Source organism: Nicotiana sylvestris, chromosome 10 (assembly GCF_000393655.2).
Source record: "Nicotiana sylvestris chromosome 10, ASM39365v2, whole genome shotgun sequence".
NCBI lineage: Eukaryota > Viridiplantae > Streptophyta > Magnoliopsida > Solanales > Solanaceae > Nicotiana > Nicotiana sylvestris.
In genome coordinates this window covers 148,079,259-148,092,483 of record NC_091066.1, presented here as the reverse complement: position 1 = coordinate 148,092,483, position 13,225 = coordinate 148,079,259, and the positions used below count along the sequence as shown (strand labels likewise).

General features: G+C 34.9%; 1 protein-coding gene across 7 annotated transcripts; it reads left to right on the top strand.

Annotated features, from left to right (window-relative positions):
- Positions 1-5,847: 5,847 nt before the first annotated feature.
- Positions 5,848-12,851, top strand: LOC104213134 (KH domain-containing protein At4g18375). Of its 7 annotated transcripts, none has more exons than XR_011402754.1 (9): positions 5,854-6,031; positions 7,043-7,646; positions 9,727-10,122; positions 10,220-10,474; positions 10,635-10,892; positions 11,075-11,139; positions 11,260-11,323; positions 11,998-12,107; positions 12,212-12,851. XR_011402754.1 is itself a non-coding variant. In XM_070159958.1 (8 exons), the coding sequence occupies exons 2-7, from the start codon at positions 7,068-7,070 to the stop codon at positions 11,306-11,308; spliced, it is 1,602 nt and encodes a 533-aa protein (XP_070016059.1). In that variant the 5' UTR covers positions 5,848-6,031; positions 7,043-7,067; the 3' UTR covers positions 11,309-11,323; positions 11,499-12,806. The 7 variants fall into 7 exon arrangements, 4 of the variants coding, with proteins under 4 accessions (XP_070016059.1, XP_070016061.1, XP_070016060.1 ...); XR_011402756.1 differs by lacking the exon at positions 11,998-12,107 and adding an exon at positions 11,887-11,940 and having other exon boundaries at positions 12,242-12,851; XR_011402755.1 differs by lacking the exon at positions 11,998-12,107 and adding an exon at positions 11,887-11,940.
- The last annotated feature ends 374 nt before the right edge of the window (positions 12,852-13,225 follow it).

The following is a 13,225-nucleotide window of genomic DNA, read 5'->3' as shown; positions in this document are numbered from 1 at the left end:
CGTATGGGCGTGCACCGTAGGAATTGTGACTTGGTCAATTCGATGAAACTGTATAGTTGAATAATTTATTGTTATCCGTATATTCTCCATGTGATATCGAAATTGAGCTGCAAATCATGTTAGAAATAATTTTTAGGCTATGTTTTGGTACTGTATGGACCCATAGAGGTCGTGTTACATGTTGAATTATCTACTAAATTGTTGTTTTGTACTCAATCACAGTTTTACTTGTATATTATATCTCAGTCTCTATTATTCTTTATTGATACATTATATCATTGCTATTTTGGCTGAATATCATGATTATTGAGAGCCCGAGAGACTGGGGAGAGTGATGACTGAGTGAGGCCAAGGGCCTAATTGTGAGGATATTTATGAGATCAGGCTGCACGTCGCAACATGTTTTACTTATTTATGCCATGATTGGCTTATTATAACGCTTGTGCTGAAGGAGCCCCTTCAGAGTCTGTACAACCCCCAGTGAGCGAAGGTACCTACTGAGTGCGAGTATCGAGTACTGAGTGCGAGTGCTGAACAACTAGGAGAAATGAGTGACTGTGAGGTTGGAGTGAATGGGAGGACTGAGTAACTGTTGCTCTGAGATTATGCACTTGATTTCATTACTATTGTACTTCGACTGGCATACATCACTGTCATGTAATTTTTGAGAGATATTATATCCTATTTCAATTGGACTTGATATGAATTAACTGTTTTGGCCTTAATTGTCGAACTTGAAAGCATGCCAATCTTCCTATATGTAATTTCTGTATTTGAACTGTACCTGTGAAGCTCGTCACTACTTTCAGTCCATTATTTAGTCTTGTTACTTACTGAGTTGGTAGTACTCACGCTACACCCTAAACTTCGTGTGTAGATCCAGGTATTTTTAGACACGGTGGGTGTTGATTCTTTGCGCAGCTTGATCACTACTATATTTCAAGGTAGTTGCCCGACGTTCACACACCTTGACTCCCTTTCCCTAACTTTCAACTTTATGTATTTAGTTCCATTTTTTCATAGATAATATTTTCATACTTGTGTTGCATAGATGCTCATATACTCAGTGACACCCTGATTTTGGGGACTTCCGTTGAGTTTTGGTTTTCTATCCAATTTATGAGAACTTTGATTATTTAAACTATTTAAGCTTATTTTTCATTTAAAAGTGTTAGAAATATTTTGAAGTGTCGGTTTGCATAGTACCAAGTTAGGTACCATCACAGCAGGCTAAGTTCTGGATCGTGACAAAAATTTGAACATTGGGCATTATTATTTCCCACTTTGAATTGGATTAGAAGTTATTGCCTTGACTGATTAGGACTCAAACTGTCACTTATTTAAATTCCTACTCTTAATTACCTTCCATAATCTCCTATCTCTCTACGAATCTCCGAATTAGAAACAAAAGCAAACAACTCCAAACCCCAATTCTCTCTAAGAAATCTAAAAATCTTAATAATGTCGGCCTCATAAATTTCCCCACATCTAATTTCTTGGAGTCTGAAATCACTCAAACAGTCAACGCCCCTTTTTGCCTCACCAACTCAATTGAGTCAGACCAAAACCTCACTCAAGAAACACAAAAATTATTAACGGACTAGTCATTTACTTTAATAAATAAAGTGAAAAATATGAACATACAAGTCAAATGGTGGAGGAATCTGAGATTTGGCGGGGGGGGGGGGGGGAGGGGGACGATGAAAGGTGAGAAGGAGAAGGAGAAAATAGGGAAAAATCGAGTAGTGATGTTAGAGTTGTCGTTGCTTATATGACTACTTTGAGAAAACTTTAGAGGAGAATAAGAAAAAGAGAAAGGAACGACACGAGTTGTAGTTGAGGAATAGGTCTGAGGTAGAATAAGTTAACTTGGTCAGTGAGGAAGAAGAGGAAGATGAAGAGATTACTCTTCAAAGAAAAGGAAAAAAAAGGATGGATTATCTTCAACCACACCAAAAAAGAGGACTTGTAAAAAAGAAGAAGTGGACTCACAGGTCAAAAGAATCAACTCCAAACATCAGAAGAAAACTAAGAAAAATATTATTGTTGTAGGCAAAGTGCGCTGGTTCAGTGGCCTGGTGATATTGAAGGGTGATAGACCTTGCTACTTCTGAGATATTAAGAATGAAAGAACTGTTGGAGAAGCTTGAGTGCCAAAAGTGGACGCACTTGTTTCTATGCCCACTCCCTATGATATATGGCAAAGCAATATTGCATTTCTATAAGAATTTTAAATTGCTTAAGGAAGGTACAGTGATTACTAAGGTGAGAGGAATGGACTTGGTTCTTAATGCTGCATTCGTAGAAGAATTCTTGAGGGTGCACGTGAATGAGTTTGATACATATGTTCAACGAGAATAGCTCAAATTAGGGGAGGAAGAGGATGATGTATATTTGACCTCGAAGAATATATAGGGAAATGAGAAGTTGAAACCAAGGAAGCTAGGTAAAAATAAAATAAAATCGATTCACAAGCTCCTATTCGAATTTGTAAATAAGTGTGTGCTATCTCGCTCTAAAATAAGAATGAGGCTACTTACCTATATTTTACAATAATGAAAGTGTTTGACCAAAATAGTATCCTTAACTTTTCCTCTATAATTATCAAATATATGACAACTAATCAAGTACGAGGCACACATGCTTTGCCATATGAGTTTCTTGTTGACTAGGGTGGTTGAATATTTTAAGGTCCACTAGTAAGAACCAAAGAAGTGGACAAAGGAGCACATGCTTGATGAAGAGACCTTGAGAGATTATGACTACATTTAGATACCATTGAGTATAAAAAGTAAAAACATAGTCACAAATTTATTGGCAGAATTGGCTGCTACCAAATAAGGGATGGAGAAACTGCGTGCTGAAGGTGCTTCCTTGAAAGAGGAAAACAGGCAGCTGAAAGAAGAGATGAAAAAAGAGCAGGTTATTGCTACTGCATATTTTGATAGGCTCTTGGGGCTCACTAGTGAAAAGTCTTCTTCCAGCAAAGAATCTAGTACTTCGTCCTCGTGGGTGTCCCTGTCTAATTCCTAGATTAAACGCTTGAGATTTTAATATGTACATGTTAATATAGCCCAAGTGGCCATGAGTTTGATATTGCTTAATTCTCATTTTTAACTGATGCTTTACATTTTCGATGATGCCAAAAAGGGATAATGTTGAAAGTTTATCTTTTTTGCTGGAATTAAAATGCCATATGCTTAGTCATCTATAGAGTTGCATTGAATGGAAATCTAGTCCCTTATATATGTGCAACCATGAATAATTTGAAGAAGATTGTTGATAGTAAAACTAGTTATTAGGCTGAAGACAACAAATAAATTGAGTAATGTTAGATGAGATGCATATGAATTTGTCATCATAAAAAGGAAAAAATTTATTGAGTTGAGCATATTCTATTATGGTTGTGTTTTAACGATTGACAAACTATGATCAACTATATTGAAAGAAATTGATTTTATGGACAAGATACTATATTACTAAATTGGTGCGCATATATGACATGCAGGTGCCAGAAAAATCAGGTTCTTGATGAATAACATTGAATGCTGATCAAGTGTGAGAAGATAGAATATGCGTGCAGGTTGTATTCGAGAAAAAAATTAGTTCATGTATATAAAAAAAGATCTTAGCTGGAGCAATTCATGTGATAAAAGGGTTTCAACAAATAAGGAATAATTTGCATGGAAAAAAAAGGTTGAGGAGGTAAAAATAAAGAGTAAATTAAATTAACAGAAGATTTCGTTAACCAAGTTATTCTAGGTTTTGGAGCATTAATTGGAGAAAAATTTCGGCCACCCTTATACCTAAATAAAGAGACTTCTTGCAGCCGTATACAACCAATAGTATTCACACAAGTGAAGTATTTACTCTTGGCAACAACAATCATTGAAAGAAGGTGCTTTCAAAGGATTTTAACTCCTCAAGTAAAGAACCTATTTCCGAAACTGCCTAGTTTTTTAGTTGTTAGGTTGAGCCTATTGTTCTCGAATTACAACCTATTTGCTTTTGAGAAGTATAATCATAGGTTAACACAAAAATATTGTAAATTTTTATTCCATTTCCATGCTAGAGTTAATTTAGAAATGGGTCACTATGATTGAGTTGAATTTAGGGTTAGGGTGCTAGAGTTAGTCTCGTGAGTTATCGAGTTGTAATCTAAAATCGCTCTTTGAAATTAGTGAAGTTTAAAGGCAAATTCTATCAGGGTAGGTCATGATTTTTACTCCCTTCAACAATGAGGGTTTTCATGTAAAAATCGTTGTGTCCTTTGTGTTCAATATTTACTAGTTGTTTGTGTCTTTTGGGTATATCAAATAACTTAGTTCTTTAATTTGTAAAAATCGGATGAAACACAATTCACTTTCTTTTTGTGTTACGGTGTAACCCTAAAATAACATAATTCATCAAACTGATAATGATGATTCCAAACTAGCTACTTGATTTACAACATTATTGTGTCCATTTACTTTTGAACTAAATATTGTACTAAAAACATATCCTGTAAGAAAGATTAGTGATGTATTATTATGAACTAAATATTGTACTGAAAATCATAACATAATTGCAAATTCTATAAGAAATATTAGTGATGTATTATTATGAAGTTTCAATGCATTAATATAACTGAACTGAAGTTAATTTGATGAAATTTTTATATTAATTCTGCTCAATTGAACTAATTTCATCCAAATATTAATAACTCATCATTTAAGACAAAAAGAAGATTCTCTAAAATTAGAAATTCAATAATAACATTTATACTCATTTCTACTTTAATAATCTACTCATTAGAAAGTAGACAAAGCCACTTGCCCTTACAAATCCCCAATTACTAATCTACTTTAATTAATTTGTATTGCGATTACAACCTTAACTAGATTTGCATGCATGTTGAGATAATCTATACTCTTTATATATAATCTGTCATTTAACACTTTTAATCATCATTATGTTATACATATATATCATCTCAAATGTAAAACCCACACATTCAAGTTAACATATTCACTAGCACAAATACATATATAAAATCTCTATATATGCATTTGTTAGTAATTATCTCTTATTTTTTCTTCTCCATTGTCTTCTCTAAGGTATTATATATTAGGTCATATTTTTTGAGATATTTGATAAAATTAAAAGAATATAAAAAGATTAATATTATTATTGCACAAGGACAATACACATAGAAGTAAGAGTGTCAACAGATCTTTAAAAATCAACTAGATCATACTGAATTGATTATTAGGTTTCTTTTAATAAAATTATAGGTTTTTATATAAATCTATAATCGTATCGAAAAATTAGGGTAGATTTTTCATTTTATAAAAATATATATTTTTTGAACAGTACCAAATTAATTAATATGTGAAAAAATATATTTTATATCTTAAGTGTAAAAATAGAAACACATTAAATTTTTCCATGGGGCTTGTAATTATAGAAATGGATATAAGGTAACATGTAATTAACATCTAAAACCCTAATTTTCAAATACATTCTGTTATTTATATTGAAATTAAATTAGTTCTAGCATCTTGCGTAGCAAACCACAAAGTATTCCAGCAATATTAAGTAACAAATCATGATGTATTGATTACCGTTCCTCTGGTGTAATTTAAAATTTTCTTCTTTAGAATCTTAATCTTCTAATATTTGTTTTTGAATTCCAATTTGATTAATATCGTTTAACTCGTTTGATTTATATTCTCTTATCTTTACTTAATTACCCCTACACAAAAGTCATAGGATAGGCCTCGTTAGGGTTAGTTACGTTATTTTAACAAGGTTATAGGTCTTTTATAAGGCCGGACTATATATGCTCGGTTGGATATTTCAGTAATTGACAGTTCTTACATGCAAACCCTAAAAACGTCCTCCATTTGGCAATATTTGTTCTGATATTTTCTGCAGTTTTTTGGTTCTTTATAGATCACAACGAAGTGCCTCTACTGGTGTTTTACTTATGTTATCCTGCTCGTGAAGTCTAAAGCAACACCAGAAAGACTTCATTTTCCCCCAAAACACTGTAATTTACTTGCTCCATTTTCATTACTTCTTTGTGTTTTTTTATCCATTAACAAGATCAGTTATTTTATCCAGTTCTTGAATCTTGCACCTAGTGTATTTTGATAAAAAGCTTATTTCATGTTTTTGCCCTTTTTAATCGTTGAATGTATTAATTTTCTTAAATAGGAGTACTTTTTTTTTGTTGGTTTATTGATAATTTTAATGAAGAGAAGAGATTTTTGGGCGAGTGGAAATTGCTTCTGGGTTTGGGTTTTCTTGTAAAGTTGGTTTCTTCGAAGGAAATTATGGAGTGCTAGAGATTCCCGCCCCCCCCCCCCCCCAAAAAAAAAAAAAAAAAAAAAAAACAAAACAAAAAAACTCAGTATTCAATTTCAATCATGAATTCTTTATGTGAGTTTATTTGGGGTTTCTTAAAGGGTACGTGTAAAGAAGAGAAAAATCATGCTGTGACTGAAAATTGATTGTGTATGGATTTTTTGTTAAAGTTGATTGCCATAATTGGAAATTATATAGTGCTAGATATTTTATTGCTGTAAGAGGGTCTTCGATTTCAAGCATGAATCTTGTATGTGAGTTTGCAACTTGTTGCTTCGTCAATTGCAAGTTACTTTTTTGGGGGTGGGGGTGGTTTTGCATCTGTAAGTTTACAGAAAACTAGAAGTCTTGAGTGAGTGAAAATTGCTTATTGCATTTATGTTTGTAAGGTTGATAAAACCTGGAAATTTTCTCTGAGTTTGTTTTGTAACTTGCTTAGTCGGTTGGTAAAAGCTTTTATTTGGTCCTTAGGTCATTGAGTAAAGCAATATAGGTTCATTGGGAAATTGACATTTGCATATGACATCAACCTGCATCTCTTTGAATTGCGCTTTCATTTCCATGTTATGCTTTCTGTATGTTCCACCTTATGAAGTTCGATATGGTAACAATTCATGAGTTGTTAGTTTGTTTCCATTAGTTTCATAAGGATTGTTAGATTGATCCCAGTTGATATAGAGTATTTGGTTTGTAGGGTGACATATTCAGCTCATCTTGACATGGCAGGCCAGAGGAATAACTTTGGGAAGAGAATGCAATCGGAATCTGACTATACTAGGAATGACGGAAGTAAGAGAAGGAATCCAACTGATGAAAAAGAATCAAATTCCATTGGACCAGAGGATACTGTATTCCGTTATTTGTGCCCCACAGGAAAAATTGGAAGTATCATTGGAGTTGGTGGGGACATTGCAAAACAATTGAGGACTGAAACTAATTCAAAGATTAGGATTAGTGAGACTATACCTGGATGTGAGGAGCGTGTGGTAACTATTTATAGCTTGAGTGAAGAAACTAATGTCTATGAAGATACTGGTGACCTGATTTCACCTGCTCAAGATGCTCTATTGAAGGTGCATGACCGAGTCTTTGCTGAAGAACTGCGTATGGAAGAAGACCTAGATGATCCTCAGCAGATTACAATAAGAATGCTTGTCCCATCAGATCAAATAGGTTGTGTGATAGGGAAAGGTGGACAAGTAATCCAGAATATGCGCAGTGAAACAGGCGCACAAATTCGGGTCTTAAGCAGTGAGCACTTGCCACCTTGTGCCTTAAGCTCCGATGAACTTATCCAGGTACAAAGTTCTGTCTCATCTATTAATTTTTCTAAGATCACTATAAGCATTTACGTTGTGCATGTACTGCAGAGAACTGAAATATTTAGGGCATGTATGGTTTTACTTTACTTGAAGTAATTTCATCGGCATTTTGAATGTGAGCACTTTCCTTAATCATAATTGATTTGGTTATCTATAAGAATATCAGGTGTTCTGATCTATGGCGAGATAATACTCAATGGATGGATAATTGCTTATTTATGTATTAATAAAAATGGATTCACAATATATAATAGTAGCTAGAAACAAGGTTTTGATTTTCCAGCCGTGGTCTGTAGCAATGAAGAGGACTGCTTATACGTGAAAAAAAGATGAAGAGAATGTTTGTCTGCTAGCTGGTTGCCTGGTCAAGCTTGTCAACCGGCTTATACACATGCTATTCCCACTCTCCCCCACAAAGATTCTGGATTTCCTCAGTTTTTAATTTATTTTGAGCTCTTTAGATTTATGTTTGGTTAGGGCATCTCCAACCTTAAGCACTATTTTTTACACCAAAAATGGTGGAAATGAACTCCAACCTATTACGCTATTTTTTACACCAAAAAAGAATATCCAAATTTGGTGTAACACTATTCACACACCAAATTTGGTGTAAAAAATAATGTATAAAAAGGATATTCTTTTTTGGTGTAAAAAATAGTGTAATGGGTTGGAGTTTAATTTCCAGCATTTTGGGGTTTATGCCATTTTGGTGTAAAAATTAGTGCTTAAGGATGGAGATGCCCTTATGTGGAACATCCACGGTATTTCAGATAGGTTGGGGACAACAGTCTTCTTAATTTTTCTACGACCGACGGAGGGTTCAAATAACATAGGTTCATTTCTCACCATTTCTTAAAATAAAATAAAATAACATTAGGTTTAAATGGCAAACATAGAGGATTACTGAGGCCTAGCTTTTTCTTTTTATAGTGGGCTGAGAGTTCTGCGCTTTCTAATCAAATAAGGGATCATACCAGTCCTGGAGTCCTCTAACTTGTTCTAAAACTTTCCAAGGTCCGCCTTATGGCATCTACATTGAAAGAGATAGAGAGATCAAGTATGGTCGTCCTTTGTTGGAATTTGCTATTAAACCTAAATTGGGTTTATATGTGGTGGAACGTCCACCACATTTTAGATTGTTCGGGACTTAGTTTTCTATTTTTGATAGGGAACACAAGTAGCACATATAGAGGATAAAATGAGAGTTTCATCCAGGATAGTTTGTTCATGTCTCACGTAGATGCATCGATCTATAGGTGCATCACTTTCATTTTTGATGATTGAAGGTTCTTAAATGGAGTGACATAGACCTAAATCACAGAGGTGTAAGTTGTTTTAAATGATTTGAAACTTTTAGACTTAATGCAGATTTAGCTAAGAAGAAAACATAATGTAGCAAAGAATCCATATAGGTGATACAACTAGCTGTTGTTATGGCATGCTGTTATATTTGTATTATGTCTGCTGCCTTATTAAAAAAGAAGAAAAAAGAGTCTACTGTCTGCAAAGAGTCCTTTTTAGTCTGCTCACGGATTGCATGTTAGTGTTTAGTGTGAGCTTTAGAAAACTCCTAATTTGCCTTAAAAGATCATTCTCAAAAAAGAACTAAACAGGGTTCCGTTGTTGAGTTACAAATGGGAAGTTTATGGAATTATAATCGAGTAAAATGAGTCCATAGAGTGGAATGGTTATAAAGGATTCGTGTATCAATTGTCTAGTTTGGGATTGAGGGTAGTTGGTTGGTAAGAAGTATAGCAGGGGAAGAGCAGAACCTTAAACATGATTAGTTTGGTTGTTTAATAGCTGTTTTATTGTCTGCTAGCTATGTCCATTTTTGTAATTGTGGGGCATCCATATATCAATGGTACTAAAAAGTAAAAACACTAAGAGGAATAATGACAGAAATCAACTTAGAACCGATTGTTGAATGAGCAACTGCTGTATTCAAGTATTTATTTGCAAATGTCAGAATATGCTGTCAAACTTAATCTGATGCTTATTTCTGGTTATACAAATACGTAAATGATGTGTTAAGAGATACTTCTTTTATTTTCAGATAACTGGTGAAGGTGCAGTTGTTAAAAAAGCACTTTATCAAGTAGCAGCGCGTCTCCGTGATAATCCATCACGGTCCCAACATCAATTGCTGTCGTCGCCCAGCATATATAGGTCTGGTGCTGGACTTGTTAATCCTCATGCGGGTCCCCAAGTCATGGGCATGACATCATTGATGGGTCCTTATGGGAGTTACAAAAGTGATGGTAGAAGTCGATCTGCTTCTGTAAAAGAGTTTGCAGTTCGTTTGGTTTGTCCAACTGAAAATATAGGAGCTGTAATTGGCAAAGGTGGAAGCATTATCAAACAGCTAAGACAGGAATCAGGTGCATCTATTAAAGTCGATAGTGCTGCAGCTGAAGGAGATGATTGCATTATATTTGTATCAGCTAAGGAGGTGAGCCACAGTTTGTAGTTATTAAATTAATTATTTGATGGCTAGGACTGAGCATGCCTGTCAGCAGCGTTTGTTGCTTATCCAATTGTGATCTCAGGCATATGAAGATCAATCCCCAACCATTGACGCAACAATGCGCTTGCAACCAAGAAGTAGTGAGAAAACTGAAAAAGATTCTGGTGATGCTATTCTGACGACTCGCCTGCTTGTACCTAGCTCACGAGTTGGATGCCTAATTGGTAAAGGTGGTTCCATTGTCAATGAGATGCGAAATACCACAAGGGCGAGCATCCGCATTCTTTCAAAGGAAAATCTTCCTAAAGTGGCATCTGAAGATGACGAGATGGTGCAGGTAAATGGTTTTTTCTTTTTCTTTTTCCTTCTTTTTGGTAATTTTTAAAAAAACCCTTGCTTTGTTTACCTCAAAAGAGTTCCTAGGTCGGGGGTGATGTTTGGTTAGGGTGTGCTTGTGATGCAGAAATTGTTATGTCATGTTATTTTTTCTCCTCCAGATAACTGGAGATGTTAATGTTGCTGCCAATGCGTTATTACAAGTACTTATGCGGTTGAGGGCCAATATATTTGAGATGGAGGGAAGTTTTGCTGCATTTTCTCCTCCTGTTTCTTACCTCCCCTTGTCTCCAAGCATGTCAGATGGTTCAAGATATGCAAACCGTGATAATAAATCACGTCGGCATGGTTATTCATCATATTCTGGTGGACATGATTATAATGATTCGTCTCCAAGTGATAGTTATGGCGGTTCACAGGTAAATCCTCAGTGTTCATCTTTAAGAAGTTAGTTTGGCTTTATCTCATTTTTACAGATACACGTCAGATTATCTTGTTCTGTTCTTATTTTCATTGATGATTTTCTGTATTTCTATCTATTTGGTGTTATCTTTGTATAGCAAAATATGTTGGATTAGTAGATCTAAATTCATCTTTTCAGGTTGGTGGTGGAGGTGGTTATGCACCATATGGCGTTTATTCCTCTGGGCGATCTAGTAGTGCAGGGTAAAGCATTCTTTGATTACATGCTTTGGCATCCAAGATATCTTTCCTGCCTATAGTTGTTACAGCATCTTTCACTTTCTATAAAAAGCTTTTGTTATTTACTTTTTTTAGTTTTACCAGGGTTTCCAACCATAACTCTTCTGCCTATGGTAAATCTTATGGATACTAGGTTGAGCACATGGAGGTACATAATTTTCTCCTTTTTTTTCTGTCTCATTCATAGTCAATTGGATTCTCTATCTGTACTTCACTATAACCTCAAGCACATCTTCCTATTGCTAACGTCAACTAGCCTGAAGCCTGTGCTGTCACTAATACTCTTTCTTTACTTTGCCATTTCCCACTTGCCATTTAAACAGCTACAATCTTCGATGCCTGATTCCAGCCTATTGCCCCTTTTGATGATGCATCCAGCCTAAGAACAGAAGACCAGACGAACAAGATAGAGTAACTTATGGCCATCCGTTCCTTAGTATTTCTGTTCTTAGGTGTTACCAGCGCAGATATTGTATGAAACGATGCTTCTTGGCCATTGAAGGCCTTGTATCCAATAATACCTCTGCTTTAGTGGATCTGTGTAGCAGACTAAGTCATGATAGTTCTCCTTTATTTTTTTGTTTGTTTTGTGTTTTGTAAAACTTTTGTGAAGTGGTGGTATCATTTTTTTTTACTATTGACCAGTTTTGCTACAGGATTGAACATTCTATCATTTTCTCTTGCATCAAATTTTTCATGTTTTCTTGACAGCTTTTCAATTATTGAACCAAAGTTCAAGAAAGTCAGGTTTCCGCATTTCAGGAGGTAAAATGTAATCAGTCATCTCATACTTATGAATCCCTTGTCTGCTTTTGCTTGTAGTAATCTCGCGTAGTTTGGCATGATTCCCACTGTTGGGTTCAATCCTTGTGAATGAAGCCCTTATTAGTTGCTTACACGTATCTAAGAGCTTTTAAGAGATCAATCTATAGGTAATTATGCTCAAAATTCATGTTCAACTTTGCATGTTATAATATGTTCTGAGAAGGCAGATTTCTATCGAAGCTGTGTTAATTTTCTTATCTTGCTTCTCCAGGGTAAAAAGGTACTTTTTATTCCTTTTCAGGTTGGTGAGTAGGCGTGAATATGCTTTCAGACATGTATGTGATAAGTGTGTGTGTCTTTATCTTGTTAATATTTTTGCTCTTTTGGCCTGAAGGAAATGATGATGTTCATCACAATTTCATGTCTGATTATTTTGTGTAATTTATTCTGCAGGATCGATAGATAATTTAGTTCTCATGCTAAATTCCTATAAGGTAAGTAATTTTCTCTCTTGCAATTGCTAATTTTTTCATTGATCTGGAAACTAGAGAGAGCAAGAATTCAACGTGAGACAGATTTTAAGATTTTTGGTAGAAAACATACACATACAAATGTCAAATATTTGAGGAGAAAAGAAGCCGGTGGTATCGTGCTTAGCCAGTTAACGCCACCTTACACTAGCAAGAGAGGCGTCTTAGCCCATTACAACAAAGGGATATTTCTTTTGATGAAAGAACAGGACATTTTGATTAGACCAGTGTAAGTTATGATATGGAACCATATCGCATGTATTACCAACTATTTCTTTTTGCCTTTTTAGGGCTTTATATGAAGCTCATATCTGGGTTGTGGTGGCTTTACAGCTATTAGAATAACTGGGATTTCATGTCTAAAGTGTATTCTTTCATTAGCTATTATTTATTCTCTGGGAGCATGGATTGTGTGTGGCGAAAAACGGGGTTTGTTGTATGATATGGATTTATTTGTTGCCTTCTTTTTGCTTCCCGGTGCTAATTTAGAACTCTACCCTGTAATTTCAAAGCGGACCTAATTTCTTATGTTTTCTGGAATTCATGCCCCAATAAGAAAATTATTATTAGTTTGTTGTTTGCATGTGGTGTTAAAATTCTATCTGGGACGATCTGCTTGGTAGAGCAGTGTGTGCATTTTTGCCACAAAGATGTGATGTTTCACCCTATCTCAAATTGGTGAAAAGTCTGCTAGCACACAAGCATGCAGCAATTGATTGTTCTGTCTCTGGTGGTGGCAAATGGATAAAAGAAAA

What these genes read in the sequence shown, in the direction of transcription:
- LOC104213134 (XM_070159960.1), top strand. Translation starts at nt 7,068, where the DNA reads ATGGCAGGCCAGAGGAATAACTTTGGGAAGAGAATGCAATCGGAATCT. An exon ending in AAGATGACGAGATGGTGCAG is followed by an intron (nt 10,475 to 10,634) that starts GTAAATGGTTTT and finishes TTTCTCCTCCAG; the next exon opens with ATAACTGGAGATGTTAATGT. An exon ending in ATAGTTATGGCGGTTCACAG is followed by an intron (nt 10,893 to 11,074) that starts GTAAATCCTCAG and finishes TCATCTTTTCAG; the next exon opens with GTTGGTGGTGGAGGTGGTTA.